Source organism: Sinocyclocheilus anshuiensis, unplaced genomic scaffold (assembly GCF_001515605.1).
Source record: "Sinocyclocheilus anshuiensis isolate Anshui unplaced genomic scaffold, SAMN03320099.WGS_v1.1 scaffold262, whole genome shotgun sequence".
Taxonomy (NCBI): domain Eukaryota; kingdom Metazoa; phylum Chordata; class Actinopteri; order Cypriniformes; family Cyprinidae; genus Sinocyclocheilus; species Sinocyclocheilus anshuiensis.
Genome location: NW_015547650.1, coordinates 537,756 through 553,256, shown reverse-complemented (window position 1 = coordinate 553,256; position 15,501 = coordinate 537,756). Strand labels below are relative to the sequence as shown.

General features: G+C 38.9%; 1 protein-coding gene across 1 annotated transcript in view; it reads left to right on the top strand.

Annotated features, from left to right (window-relative positions):
- pax7a (paired box 7a) overlaps positions 1–15,501 on the top strand; it is a 58,885-nt gene that overhangs the window by 22,398 nt on the left and 20,986 nt on the right. The window contains exons 5-8 of the mRNA XM_016504154.1: positions 622–774; positions 878–984; positions 10,924–11,089; positions 12,440–12,636. Of these exons, the coding sequence (XP_016359640.1) occupies positions 622–774; positions 878–984; positions 10,924–11,089; positions 12,440–12,636 (623 nt within the window). The remainder of the gene's footprint in view (positions 1–621; positions 775–877; positions 985–10,923; positions 11,090–12,439; positions 12,637–15,501) is intronic.

Sequence of the window (15,501 nt, the reverse complement as noted above, 5' to 3'; positions counted from 1 at the left end):
TGTTCGTCTTTGTGCCGGGGAAATACTCCTCTGGCTAAAATGCAAACTGCCAACTGCGATCTGCACTTGTCTTTGACTGAGTGCCTGAAAAAAAGTAATGTAAAATATGTTGTAATATATTTCGAACACTAGCTTGAAACACAAAGAGAGGGATTCAATGGCCCAGAAGTCTCATACATTCTTATTTCAAACACTTGCTCTTAGGAGCTAGCCCCAGGCCGCTACAGAGAGAATAAGGCGGACGTGCTAGAGCAAGGTGTCTGGTGTAGATTACCCTAACCCTCACAGTTACGTCCCCCAGGCCTCTCCAGGGCTCAGTGGCAGGATTATGTGTCTGAAGACTTCTCACATATGAATAAGACCCAATAAAAAGGTATCTAAGGCTCCATTGACATATTGAGATAACGGAAGCATTAATATTGCCATGATAGCTGGTCTCGGCTTTCAGGATCATTTTCCGTTGACAAATTCGCAGTGTGCCATCGTACTGGCGACAGCTGAAATTTTCAGTTGCTGTACATATTCAATTTTTTAAAATAACTTGCCATTTTGTAAAGCATCCGAGACTTGGTGCCGATGTTCAAAGCCTCTCAACGACTTATTTCCAAACTGTGTACGCAGGTAACCGTACAGATGATGGCTCGGAAGTGGAGTCAGAGCCAGACCTGCCCCTGAAAAGGAAACAGAGACGCAGCCGTACCACCTTCACAGCAGAGCAGCTGGAGGAGCTCGAGAAGGCCTTTGAGAGGACGCACTACCCCGACATCTACACTAGTGTACGCAGGTAACCGTACAGATGATGGCTCGGAAGTGGAGTCAGAGCCAGACCTGCCCCTGAAAAGGAAACAGAGACGCAGCCGTACCACCTTCACAGCAGAGCAGCTGGAGGAGCTCGAGAAGGCCTTTGAGAGGACGCACTATCCCGACATCTACACTAGAGAGGAGCTTGCACAGAGGACCAAACTGACCGAGGCTCGTGTACAGGTGGGATACGCTCACTCGCACAGATACTTGTACTTTCCCTGCATGGTTTCACAATTGCAATTGACCTTGAATGTATCTGATTGGCTTTTAGACCTCCTGTTGGAGTTGTTTCTTCTCTTGTCATCTAGATGCCTCAGTTTATTGCTGGTGTTTGTTATATTTATTTATTCAGCGGAGACTAATTGTTTGACCTCCCCTCCCCTCCGGGAGTACATCACTCTTGGTCAGATGACAGTTGGAGCCCTGCCCTATTGCTTTCACCCGAGTCTTCGGGACGCTTCCTGACAGTTTGTGAACCCTGTAGTTTTATGTAACATCGCAAAGCAAATACAGTAGAATTATAGCAGCAGCTGCACTCTGAGCTAGTGGGAGACAAAAAGAGGGATGGGGGGAAAAGAGAAGGGAAGAAAGAAGAACAGACAAAATGCATTCCTGATGGATTTCTCATCTCTTCTCTTGGCCGGCGATCGCTTCCCAGCACTTGAAAGCTGGCCGCTACTTGTAAATCCCTCTACATATCAGAAAGGATCCCTCTGGTTCTCTCTGGGGACTCTGTTCCCTGACAACAACATTAATCAATCAAGCACTTGTAAAAGACTCGGCAAAGTGGGGGTAGGGGGTCTAGGTTTCTCCAAACTCTCATCCTCACTTCGCCCTCCGTAGATCCCGCTCCGTACCTATGCTTAGGTTCCTTACCGGAACATACTCATCAGCAGGGCAACTGATTTAACATATGTCTTTGTCTGTCTCTGAGCATTCAAGGAAGAAGATGTATGTGTCTAAATGGTTGCTTCCACACTCTTGGGAGAATTTTGAGAGATTTATGCTACGCTTGTTTTCTCACAATATTTCACACATGATGTATTTAGGGGACAGATTTGCATTGATTGTAGGTTTATGTCTGGTAAGCTCTGGTGTATGTAAAAACATTCATTATTACTTAAACAGCGTCACGAAAGATAGAAGTGTCTTGGGGATTTCGAAAGGGAAAGAAAGGGAAAGCGCCGAGTTAAACAACTAGAACTCTACCATCCATATTAGCTGTGATAATAATGAACATAAGATCAAGGGTGTGAAAAAACACCTCTAATTGGTCAATGAAAAACAACATGCTTGTCAAACACAAGTGTCTTCTGTTCCAGCATGTTATGGCAACCGATGAGCCACATTTGTAGGTCAATTGTGCATTTCTTGGCCCGCAAGAATCACCCGGGGGTACTTGGCGTATTTATCGTAACTGATGCAAATGACAAGAGATAGGACCCAAAGAACACCTTGAACAAGGCCGAATAACCAAAAGGACACATCTCCCCCTTCTCGCATAATAGGGTTAAAGAGATATCATGTGAAAAGCTGAGGTATTTGAGTCATGGATATAATTTGTTAATGCAGTTTTTCTCATAATCTAATTCTGGAACACTTTGAAAGTCTCCAAAAGTCAACTCAAACTGAATCTTTCAAAAAGGTCACCCTAAGAAAGTGACTCTGGTTAAGCACAGTAAATATTGGCCATGGGTCTTCAATGTTGTTCTCTGCTCGGTCTAGTGTTAAGGGGGGATTGTGGCATTTCTCTGTAGAGTCTATTGTGAAAGTTCTTCCCCTCCCCAAGGCAGCCACCCCCCTCCTCCAAACGGGGATTTCATGTGTGGTTTTGCCATTTACTTTTTTAACTGTTAAAGGAGTCAGCCTGGTATAGTACTTACATAGATTTACTCATAAAAGTGCAGTTCATCGTATCTCACACTTTGACCTCCCATTGGACTGACATTAAAGGGTACTTGATAATGCGTTTAACCCACCCAAAAACACTAATTCAACAAGGTCTCTGAGTTTGGCACAAGACCCAACAAGACATTCCAGGGCTCATACATGCCAATTTATGGCAGCTGCTTTGGCAGAGACTTTTTCGAGTGTTCTAATAAAATATGACATGCTGTTTCATAGCAAGAATGCAGGTCTTTTTCATGCAGTTACCATTAGGGGTGTTTCACAGAAGTTCCCACTGGTTTGGCTTCGGGTATGTCGGCAGGTTTCTGTATAGAGATTCCTCCCAGGCCAGAACGAGACCAGACCTTTGACCCGGTTGGTGACCTGCTCCGCCACAGCTGTGCAGACTCATCCGGCAGATGTCAGTTTACTGGGGAGTGGAGAAGAGGGCACTGGGGTGAGACAGGGGCCAAAAGAGGGGCCTCTCCACCCCTGGATCATCAACTCCAGAGTGTGTTAGACAGCCCTCCTTCTGCAGTCTAGGGGCAATGATATGCATGGCAAGTAGAAAAGAGAGCAGGGTTGTGCACCATTCAGAATTAATTTGAGAATGCTTTTTAAATTCCAGAATTTGAACTGAGGTAGCAAACAGGATGCGGAATGTCAAGTCAAATTCACCTGTAAGGAAGTAGAATTAACTAAAACTAGATTTTTTTTAACTGACATAGATTAGTCATCTCATCTTCCTCTTCCTGTAATTCTAATTGGACTTCCTGCATGATGAGGCCAATTCAATTCAAATACACACTCATGAATTTGAAAGGAAGCCAGGTTCTCAATTCAGAATTTTGCTTTTGAATTTTGAATTTTTTATTCTTGGTTGAGTTTTAGCTAACATTTTTGTTGATCTCCATCCTGACCATCTTCACCAAGACTTTAGCATATCCAGTTCTAACACAGACCGGTTTCATTTCAGTTTGATGGTAGCAGGGATGTTAAAGGGTTGTGACAGGTTTATGTAGCCTAGCAGAGGCTTTCTCCCTGTGGCTTCATAGTCCTGCTGCTTTACGTCCACGAGGTGAATGAGCACCACATAAATGCCATGTGACATCTGAGGACGTCAAGCCACCACTCAGACCATTAGTGGAACGAGAAACGTTAGCTAGGTGAAACAAGGGGAGAGTTTTCAACCAGCGCTAAAAACAAAGTGGACAGTGGCAGAAAGGCTGGTGCTTGTTATAAATCATCCACGATGGAGTGAATTGCATTCTGTTCTTATTCATTCTGAAGTTTTTAAGAGGTTACGGCGGCTCCACTTCAGTAAGCAGTCATAAGAGAGCCGCGCCGTTGGCTCGTGTTCCTCCTTTCTGACATAGATTCCCTTTCACAAGCAGTGCACATTTTGCATGCAACTATTATAGTTAGCAGTCTAATAAGGTGGAAATATTTCCCTTTTATGAAGCATAGAAATCAATTTGGCAGGAAGTTAGCCTTTCTGTACCTGTGAGTTGTGTGTTTTAATGTTAACATTTTTATGCTAGCTGACTAAAAAGGGGAGGATGTGTAGGTCATGATATAGCATACAAAAAGCATAGAATGTATTTATCAAAAATAGATAGACTAATTAATTATTAATTAATTAGGAAAGACAGGACGATTTGACTATTAATGCAGTTTGCAAAGATATTATGTTTTGATGTTGTCTCTTTATGGTTTCTCTGCAGTTTTTTTAGAATACATACCCCAGTAAAAAAGTAATATATTCAAAATATGGATATTTCATACTAAATATAGTTCAAATTTATTAACATATTAACTGACATATCGCTCTAGACTCACTGATATAAATATTATAATTAAACTTTATTTGGAGTACTACTTGTGCACAATGTACATTTCTTAATATTAAGCCTAAAATGTGTTTTAATGTCACTAGTTGAGGACTGTATGAGCTTTGAATAAAACCAGTCTTTAAATGCAAGATATTTAAAGAGTACCTAAAGTAAGTACACTTGCAATAATTCCACTTTAGCACAATCAAATATACTTCAGTATATCTTTAGTTGGACTTCAGCACTACTTCCACACAATTAAAGTGCATTAAGTAGAAAAATAGTTGTTCCGATATAGCTGAAAGTACAATTGCAGGGTATTTTTATTAAGTACATAAAAATGTAAATGCATTTATAGTATACTTAGCATGAAATAAATGTATTTCAAATACATTTTAGCATATCTATTTTTCACTAGGGTACTTTATACGCCAGCTATTTCTGTGGCAATATTCCATATAATATTTCATCAATTCCTTGCACCCCGAGACCAGAAAAATGCTAGCAAAAAAATCCCATCCAGCCCAACAGGCAGCTCTGTTTCAGAGAGTCTTAGCTTGTGCACCATAAAAGAATAAATAGGATTTATGAAGACTGTAGAGAGCAAAATTGTTGCAATGCATCAGTGAGAATGTTCTAACAGTTTCGCATTATTAGAATTTAAATGACTTTCTTTTAGCCGCTTTGTGTTAGTTGATTCTTATCTAAGTAATCCCAGTCTGCTTTTTGCATTTCGCGTTCCCAGTAACGTTAATTAGCATAGCGCCAGACGGGGAGAAAGAGAGTGAGAGAATTCAAGCGGACTTCAGAAGAAAGATAAAAAAACGATTGTTTGATGCAGTCAACACATTGCTTGTTAGACTGAAGTTGGTTAAATCGCATCTGTTGGTATAAAAACAGATGTCGCCCTTGTTTAATGTTTATTCCTTTGAAACATGAGGTGAACGGCCTGAAACCTTTTAAAAGCATCCCTTAATAACATTTTCCTTAACAAGAAACACATTTCAGTGGAGACTGTTGCTGTGTCCAACACTATCTTGGATTTACGGGTGACTGTTTGCAGTGACTTATTGAGTGCACACGGCGGTCTCACAAACAAGGGACTTGCGGTGCAAGAAACATCCTGTAAAAGACAGGAATAAGAAACATTGTGTGTGTGCACACAGGTTTATCGCGTTTCTCCGTGACAGGTGTGTGCTGTAAACATAAATCTCCATAGATTGCTTCACTGGACACAGGGACAGCGCTGAGCCCAGACATTGCGCCATCTTTGGGTTTATAGTCCGTAATGATTGAAACAAATGCACACATGATCAGACAAACACACACAGTCTCTCACGCACTTCACAACTGAAGGTGTGCCGAAGCTAATTATTGAACTTCGATTGATTAAAATGAGGTAGTGCACTCAAAAATGATCATTCACTTGCCATTTCAAACCTGACTTGCTTCTGCAGTACCAAAATAAGAAGCAATATTGAACCCTATTGACTTTCACTGACATTGGTGTTTAAAAGACAATTAATAATCAGTGATATTATTGGATGAGAATAAACCGAATTGAACTGGATAATGACACTAGTGTCTTCTGTAGAGCTGTTGTACAGCTGAATAGAATTTGCTTCATAATTGTTGAACTTTGCAGCTAACACTGTTATTGAACTGAACTAAAACAACATTGGTTTAAAAGACAATAAATATGCAATATTATCGATTTAACACTTACACTGTCAGATGAGAACAAAACTTGAACTAAATTGAGCTAAATAAAAAAAAAAAAAAGTGACGTGACATGTGGCTGTCACGAATTCGGTCCATGGACTTCCGTTTATTCACCACCAGAGGTCACCCTTTCCATTACATTGACTCTCGCACAACACAAACTGTTGCATAGCACCCCGGACTACATATCCCATCATTCTTTGCACGATTTGCACACTGCACTGATTGCACTCATTGCACACAGCTGTTTCTAATCACCTCACTCACTATATAACACCCACTCTAACCACCTTTCTCTGCTGAGTATTGTTTAGCCCGTACCCCTTTCCGAGTCCCATTCCGAGTCTCTGTGTTTTCCTTGTTTTGCCTTGCCTTGCCTGTTTCCGCGGTTTCTGATCTTTGCCTGTATTCCTGGATTTTTCCCTCTCGTCTCGCCCCTGTGATTCTGTCTGCCGATCGGTGACCTACGCTAGCCCTGGGACTATTCTTGTGTTTTGCCCGCCATATACCTGTTTGCCATTGTTTGACCCTGCCTGTTTACCACGTCTCTTTAATAAAGCCTGCAGATGGATCCACACGTCTCACGTCTCGTCATCCCCATGACAGTGGCCAAGTATGGTGACCCATACTTGGAATTAGTGCTCTGCATTTAACCCATCCAAAGTGCACACACACAGCAGTGAACACACACACACTGTGAACACACACCCGGAGCAGTGGGCAGCCATTTTTGCTGCGGCGCCCGGGGAGCAGTTGGGGGTTCAGTGCCTTGCTCAAGGGCACCTCAGTCGTGGTATTGAAGGTGGGAGAGAGCGCTGTACATTCACTCCCCCCACCTACAATCCCTGCCGGTACGAGACTCGAACCCACAACCTTTGGGTTACGAGTCCGACTCTCTAACCATTAGGCCACGACTTCCCGTGATAATGATACTTTTGTCTTATAGAGCTGCTTTACAGCTGAAATTTTATGTTTTGATGAATTTTAACACTGTTATTTTCCTGATTATTAATGTGAAGCTGCTTTGAAAGTTTGTATTATATAAAGCTCTATATAAATAAATGTGGTTTGACTTTCACTGAATGCAAAGTTAGAAAAGACACTGAAAAAGTTCAGAAAAGACAGAGATTATTATTATTATTATATGATTTTTTTTTCCACTAAATGAGTGTCACACTCATTCAGAATGAGATAGAATTAAATAAAAGAGAATAAAATGCATAATTATCATTTTGGGGTGAGTTGTCCCTTCCAAAAAAAAAAAAAAGTGTAAATATATTCAAATGCATACCCCAACATTAACCATACTTCTTTACTTTTTAAATGTATTTATCAAACAGTTTATCCTGTATCAGCCCTATTGTTTCAACATTCTCCCTACGAACTGCTGTCAGTGGACAGTAAGTTCTTCCTCATGTGGTTTTGCTGTGGGCTGGATGAAAACCATCTCAGTGGAGGAATTAGGCTGGATTGCAGACAGCAAGAGAGGGAATCTGGGACTGGTCAAGGTGACTTTGTGATTGGGTTCCAAATCCAGCTCAGAGGGTATGACTGGAGCAACTCACAAAACACACACATAATAATCTCAGCAAGGCTCTATGATGACGCATCCCTCTGTGCTATAAAACAGAACTGTATTTATTTAGGCATATTGTGTTTAATGTTTAACTTAATAGAGTTAACTCGTGCACCTCTGTGACGCCACGTTACTTTCAAAAGCAGCAAATTCACTTAGACAGATATGCTTCACAGGCTGCTGGTGTGATTAAGGCAGACAGGAGTCTTCGCCGAGCACATGGTAAAGCCACAAGATCTGCTGGCTGCGTCGTAAGTGCTCTGACCACAGGGATGCAGGCAGCTCTCTGAGAATAATGTATCCCAAATCTCTTTATGAATTGTCATAGCATTATGCATCTTACAGATTGTGTGGTAATGCATGTGCAGAGATTAGTTTATGTGTGAGGATGAGAGATTAAACAAAAAGCCAGAGAAGAAACAAGCCATTTAAAGCGATAATAGTTTGCTTTCTGTAGAAAAATCGCAAACACAAGTGACGGGTGTAAATGAACTTGGGCTTAAAGATTTCACAAAAATCCTAAGAAAGAAATTTCTTAAGGCAAGACACTACAGACAAAACGATTGTTTTTCATTCACTGGTTAATTTAGACATTTTAGACTATTTTGCTTCTATAACACGTCTTCTTTCAGACAAGTGGAAAGAAACGATCTAAAATACACTTTTAAGTGTTTATTTTATTACACTTTATCGGTTTGTGTCTATAGATTTCATTTACAATACATATTTTTAAAGGCCATTTCTTTGAGTTTTGAAATTTAAACTTTAGCAGCACTTACATACACCAAGCTTTATTTATATCTATATTCAGAAGGATTTTACAGAGGTGTTTGTTCATATATCATTCAATGACATTTTATTCCTAAAAAAAAACATGGAGTAATAAAAAGAGATATCCAGAATTCTCAAACTAAGCTATACTATGTCAACAAGAATTTTCACCCTGACTTTTTCAAATGTTCAGGTTTCTGTTGTGGAAATTTATGCAATGAGTGCATATTTAGTTAGATAATGCATTATTTGCATATTTTTTGTTGTATTAATGTACTATGATTAATAAACTAGGGAAACTATGGTGATACTCTCTTTTTATCATGCCATAAATTACAAAACACTGTCAACAGACAGAAAAAAAAACATGACATTTTTAAGAAAAACAAAAACCAGGTGAATATTATATGAACACACCCTTTAGTAAAAACCCTGAGAATATTGATAGGAATAAAACTGTAAAGTTTTGCCTGTAGTCTTGAATGAAATGCCAGAACTATTAAATGTTCCTCGCTGATGTCACAGAAGTACGTATCTGCACTTTGCAGCAGAAGAAAGAAGGTAGAGGCCATCAGGATGAAAGCATGAAGGGGTGGAGAGCAGGGTTCAGAGGTCAAAGGTCAGGAGGCACAGCGGAGCGGGACACTTTTTGGTTTGTGGGGGAAGGACACAACGTTCTTCCATTCTTCATAACCTGTTTGCGCGAGTCCCAGTAGAAGATCCGTTCGAATCCCAGCACATGCATTTCCCCGAGCTCCTTCAGGACGCCAGGCCATCCTTTATCTGTCTACGAGACCAGGTTTAGGCTCAGGACAGGGGCGAAGCGTCTCCTCCTAAACCCTTTGAGAGGTTGACGGTCGGGTGGGGGTTTCACTTTCCGAGAGCGTAAGAAAGAGCGATTCGAACCCGACGCATGACAGATGGGTAAGAGTCATCTTTAGTCGCATCAAACGCTGGCGAGCCATTGAAGTCATCTGAATGAGATGCTAGCTGTTAGTGGCCTGACAGTTTTGCACATGGACAATGTAAGCAACGCTTTGTAAGAAAGAGCCAGCGAGTGTGTGTGTGTGTTTTGTAGATTGTGTCTACAGTGTGGTTGCATCAGAATAGAGTGTGTCCTTGTGTGCATACCATGAAAGTGGAGCTCTTAAAAGCACGTTTAAAAAGGGACGCCCACTCTTTGTGGACTCTTTTCAGCCTGGTGTATTGAGAGGCCTTTGTCTCCACCTTTCATCTGGACACACAATGGACCGGCCCGTTTTAAACACAACGGTAGATGAACTGCCCTGACAGTGTATTAAACGCGGATGAATTGCCAGTGCATGGCATAGATCAATGTCCTCCAACCTTTCACATACGCAGGGCTCCGGTCTTGTTCCTGTGAAATAGAGCGGGCTGCTTTCAGAGACGCTAATTTTATTCATGTTTTGATGGAAGAGAAGCCTCCGTTTAAAATGTGCAAGTTGTCCTCGTTTTGAGACGACTGTCTGAAGTCAGTCTGGTTTGAATGGGCGTTTATTTTGGTCCGACTAAAACAAAAAAAGTATTTTATTGTTTTAAATGAGTATGTTGTATGTATGTGAATAAATATATTGCATATCCAATTTTATATAGGTTTTTTTTTTTTCAAAACACAAATTTCAAGAACAATCAAATACTTCAACTAATTTCAAGTAGTTTAAATGTGGGTCAAACTGAACCATGCCCAAAAGGAAGTTAAGTATTTTTTGTCTATAAAGTAAAATCCTCATAATCAAATTATTTTTCATTTATTTTATCTATATTATTTTAGTGAAGCCAAACAGTTCATTCAAGTATTGTAGCTTGATATGAAGCAGCATGTTAAAGATGTGACAGATGTCTCTGTGTGTACGTGTACGTGTCCATGTGTATCAGAAAACACCGCTCCAGTAAAAGTGCTCTAGACTCTCTTTAAAGTGTCCGACAGGTAGATAAACATACTCAAGATGTGGAGGAGATGTCTGTGGAGATGTGTGGGCTACCTCTGACCTGTTTACGACTTCTCGTCTCTGATGGCAGCCCAGAGCGGCCTGTTTATACAGATCACAGATTTAGCCACTTAACTAGAACAACAGGGACCTCAACATGTGCTAAGAGGCAGTTTCCCATGAGGACACTCTCTCTGCCACACACATGCCCATGAACCTGTCTGGAAGACTGCTGATCGCTTTCAACTGCATGTTATGTGAATGAAATCATGCTTAGAAAGGGATATTTGCCTCTGCACAATTGTCAGTCTCCCTTTAAATAATAAAATTAAATTAAATATAATATAAAATAAAATAATATTTTATTTCCATCTTTTATTAGGTCTGGTTTAGCAACCGAAGAGCAAGGTGGCGCAAACAAGCAGGAGCAAATCATCTGGCAGCATTCAACCACTTGTTGCCTGGAGGGTTTCCACCAACTGGCATGCCAACCTTACCCACCTATCAGCTTCCAGAGTCAGCGTATCCCAGCACCACTCTCTCGCAAGGTAGAGTACAGTAACCCATGCACCTCTATAGATGAACACTACCATTCCAAAGGTTTTTTTTTTCTTTTAGCAAGGATGCATTAAATTGATCAAAGTGACAGTAAAGACATTTGCAATGAATTCGATTTCAAATATACACTGTTCCTCTGAACTTTCTATTCATCAGAGTATCCTGAAAAAATTGTATCATGGTTTCCACAAAAAAAATATTAAGCAGCACAACAGTTTTGAACATTGTTCATAATAAATGTTTCTTAAGCATCAAATCAGCATATTATAATAATTTCTGAAGGATCACCTGACACTGAAAACTGGAGTAATGATGCTGAAAATTCAACTTTTCCATCACAGGAATAATATAATATAATATAAATTACATATTGAGAAAACAACGGTTTCAAATTGTAGGTTTTTTTTTTCACAATATTACTGTTTTACTGTATTTTTGATCAAATAAATGCAGCCTTAGTAAACAGAATAGACTTCTTTCAAAAAGTTTAAATACAATCTGATCATCTTACATTTTTTGAATGACAGTGTATAACTCTGCAATAAATAAATAAAAATAATAATAATAATAATAATAATTATTATTATTATTATAACAAATTAAAAGTGCTTAAAAAATGCAATACTGCTGTAGTGGTACAATGGTATGATCAAGATGATCATAAATATTAACCACATTCTTTGCAACATCACGGTGCATATCCAAAATAATATGGTGTTGCCACAGTACCAGATCCAAAAATATCCCAGTATCAGTAACACATTAGATTAGGGAACACTATTCACTATTAACTAGTTGCTTATTAGCATGCATACTACGAGCATATTAGCTGTTTAATAGTACGTATAAAGCAAATATTAATGTATGACCATATTCTACTAAAACAACAACTACCTACCTTACTATCAATAAATAGCAAATTCAGAGTTTGTTGAGGGAAAACTCTGGTAACAATTTACTTAAAGCCTTTATGTATAATGCATTATAAAGTGTTATTAAAGGGTATAATGCATTATAATTATTCATAATGTGTTGTAATACATTATATCGTGTTGTAAATAATTATGACTGAATTTAACATGTTTAGTGTAACAATTAATTAATAAGTGTTATAATGTATAACTGTGGTTACAATGATTCATGAGATTGTACAATTTATTATAATGTGCATTGCAAGGCATAATTAATGCATTAAAACTACTTTTATAATGCATTATATATAAAGGCTTTAAGTAAAGTGTTATATGTGCTCCCTAATCTAAAGTGTTCCTCTACTACCATTTTGATACTTGATGATAGACTGATGCAAATAGGTATCACCGTCTCTGTTTGTATTTCAGATGGCAGCAGTACATTGCACCGGCCGCAGCCTCTGCCGCCTTCCTCCATGCACCAGGGCGGACTCTCGGCTGACAGTAGCTCCGCCTACGGCCTCTCATCCAACCGCCACACCTTCTCCAGCTATTCAGACACTTTTATGAGCCCGTCAGCTACAAGCAACCACATGAATCCCGTGAGCAACGGCCTTTCGCCACAGGTTAGTGCAGAGGCCTCTTTCTAATGTGAGAACGCTGAATGAACGCCAGCATGGTTCACAGATCAAGAGCATTGTCGAGTTAAGCTAGCATCCGCTGCTTGTGTGGAAACAGAAATTATGGAGAAATTAAAGTGGGCTTTTCTTCTTATTTTTCATAGCTCGAAAACATTGTAATCATTCCCAAACCTTTGCAGATTTTATATCAGAAACCATAAGAATGAAATGGCTTTCACTTTACTTTCATAATGTGATGTATTTCAGAGTAAAAGCAGATAATAAGGAAGAAAAGGGTGGTAATATGGAACTTGATTTTGTCTTTTGGAATTGATGGATCGTCTGAATATCTATTTAGCTATTGGATGGCATTTTTCAGAACAATAAAGTAAATACTGTCATGTCCATGTTGACTTTAAGATTAAATAGACTGTGTATACATTTAAATCTATATATAGATTTTTGGGGGGTGAAATTTATGTTGCTTTGGACAATTTTGTCAGTGAATATTTATGTGTGTACATGAGAGTGAGTAGGTGTCATTTGACAGGAATTGCTATGTTTCTGTGTTTATTTCTTGTTGCGTGTCCTGTCTGGATTTGTGTTGTGTTGTGGTTGTGTTTTTGTCTAATTTTCCCAGTTATCCCCATTAATGAGCATTTAGGTTGACTTTCTCCAGAAATGCTTCTGTCTTAAATGCCCACCATTAAAAAACAATGCGTATTGATGCAAATCGCATGTAAGGAGTGAATTATACACAATTATCCATCAATACTGGGCAGTCTTGCCGACCCTCACCAACAAGATGTGGCTAACAAGCATAAAATAAGATTGAAATGGTGTGTAAAGAGTTGAAAATGAATTTCAATGCTGCATTTGTCCACAATTACCCTTTCGTTCACACATGTTTTATTGGGGATTTCCTTTTCTCTCCCCATGCTCTCTCAAAGCAGATTGAGAAACATTCTCAGTATTAGCCTCTTTTTTTCCAGAGAAGAAAGAATTAAGGATTTGGTGACAAAAAAGAGCTTTTCCCCTCGTAACTACAACGTCTGAAGGATAACATGGGCATCTTACAGTGAGAGAGATTGTTAATCGTGGCACAGGGGCTTTCCACACCTTCTCCAGCTATTCAGAAACTTTTATGAGCCCATCAGCTTCAAGCAACCACATGAATCCCGTGAGCAACGGCCTTTCGCCGCAGGTTAGTGCAGAGGCCTCTTTCCAATGTGAGAATGATGAAAGGCACGCTGAATGAACGCCAGCATGGTTCAGAGATCAAGAACGTTGTCGAGTTAAGCTAGCATCCGCTGCTTGTGTGGAAACAGATCATTTTTGCACTGATATGGAGAAACGAAAGTGTTTTTTTTTTCTTCGTTTGCTTAGTTTTTCCTAGTCTGAAAACATTATTAGAATTATTCCCAAACCTTTGCTGTTTTTATATCAGAAATTGTCAGCATGAAATGGCTTTTACTTTAATGTGACGTAATTCAGAACAAAATCAGATAATTAGCAAGAAAAGTTACATTTATGTTGCTTTGGTCAGAGTATAGCACAATATATATTTGGGTACATGAGAGTGAGTAGGTGCTATTTGACAGGAATTGCTTTGTTTTTGCACTAATTTCTTATAGTGTTTGAATCTCTTGTTGTGTGTCATGTCTGGGTTTGTGTTGCTGTGGTTGAGTTTTTGCAAAAATTAGCCTCTTTGGTCCCCATTAATGAGCATTTAGGGTGACTTTCTCCAGAAATGGTGCTGTCTTGAATACCCAGCATTAAAAAATAATGCGTATTGATGCAAATCGCATGTAAGGAGTGAATTATACACAATTATTCATCAATACTGGGCAGTCTTGCCGACCCTCACCAACAAGATGTGGCTAACAAGCATAAAATAAGATTGAAATGGTGTGTAAAGAGTTGAAAATGAATTTCAATGCTGCATTTGTCCACAATTACCCTTTCGTTCACACATGTTTTATTGGGGATTTCCTTTTCTCTCCCCATGCTCTCTCAAAGCAGATTGAGAAACATTCTCAGTATTAGCCTCTTTTTTTCCAGAGAAGAAAGAATTAAGGATTTGGTGACAAAAAAGAGCTTTTCCCCTCGTAACTACAACGTCTGAAGGATAACATGGGCATCTTACAGTGAGAGAGATTGTTAATCGTGGCACAGGGGCTTTGAGCACTAATGCCTTCGCTCCAAACCTCCGTAAATACCAGCAGACATGGAGGTCTTTTTTCTATTAATGGGAGCATTTGACACTGGAGAGACGCTGCCTCTTGCTACCTTCTCAGCTGCGCTTAAACAATTTCTCCTTATGAATAATGAATGTTTTTTGTCTAATGCCATGGATCAGGTCTGCAGGCTTTAAATGGAGACTTTTTTTTTTTTTTTCAATTTTCTATTGCTTTTTGATTGCTATGTTTTGAATTTTTTAGCGTTATATTTCAGTATACTGCCACTTATAAGTTTCATTGCTTGTTTTGATAGTTTGATAGTTATGATAGTTCAATTGGGCATACATTTGAATTTCTTTACAAAAGAAAGAATAATGTAATCATTTTTTTTTTTTTTATGTTTAAATTTGACTAGATAGTCAAGGACAGCCAACAAGTGTGCAAAATACATTTCAATAATGTTTAAAAAGCATTGAACATTGTACCTGGGTGTATTACTAAATAATAATAATAATCATAATAATAAATTATATTAGTAATGTAGCACTATTACTATTAATATTTTATAATATTAATATTAATATATAAACATAATTAGTTATAATTATATTAGTAATAAATGTAAAAAAAAATCTTAATATTTTTATTTCTTTCTCTCCCTCCCTCCCTCTCCCTCTCTCTCTCTCTCTCT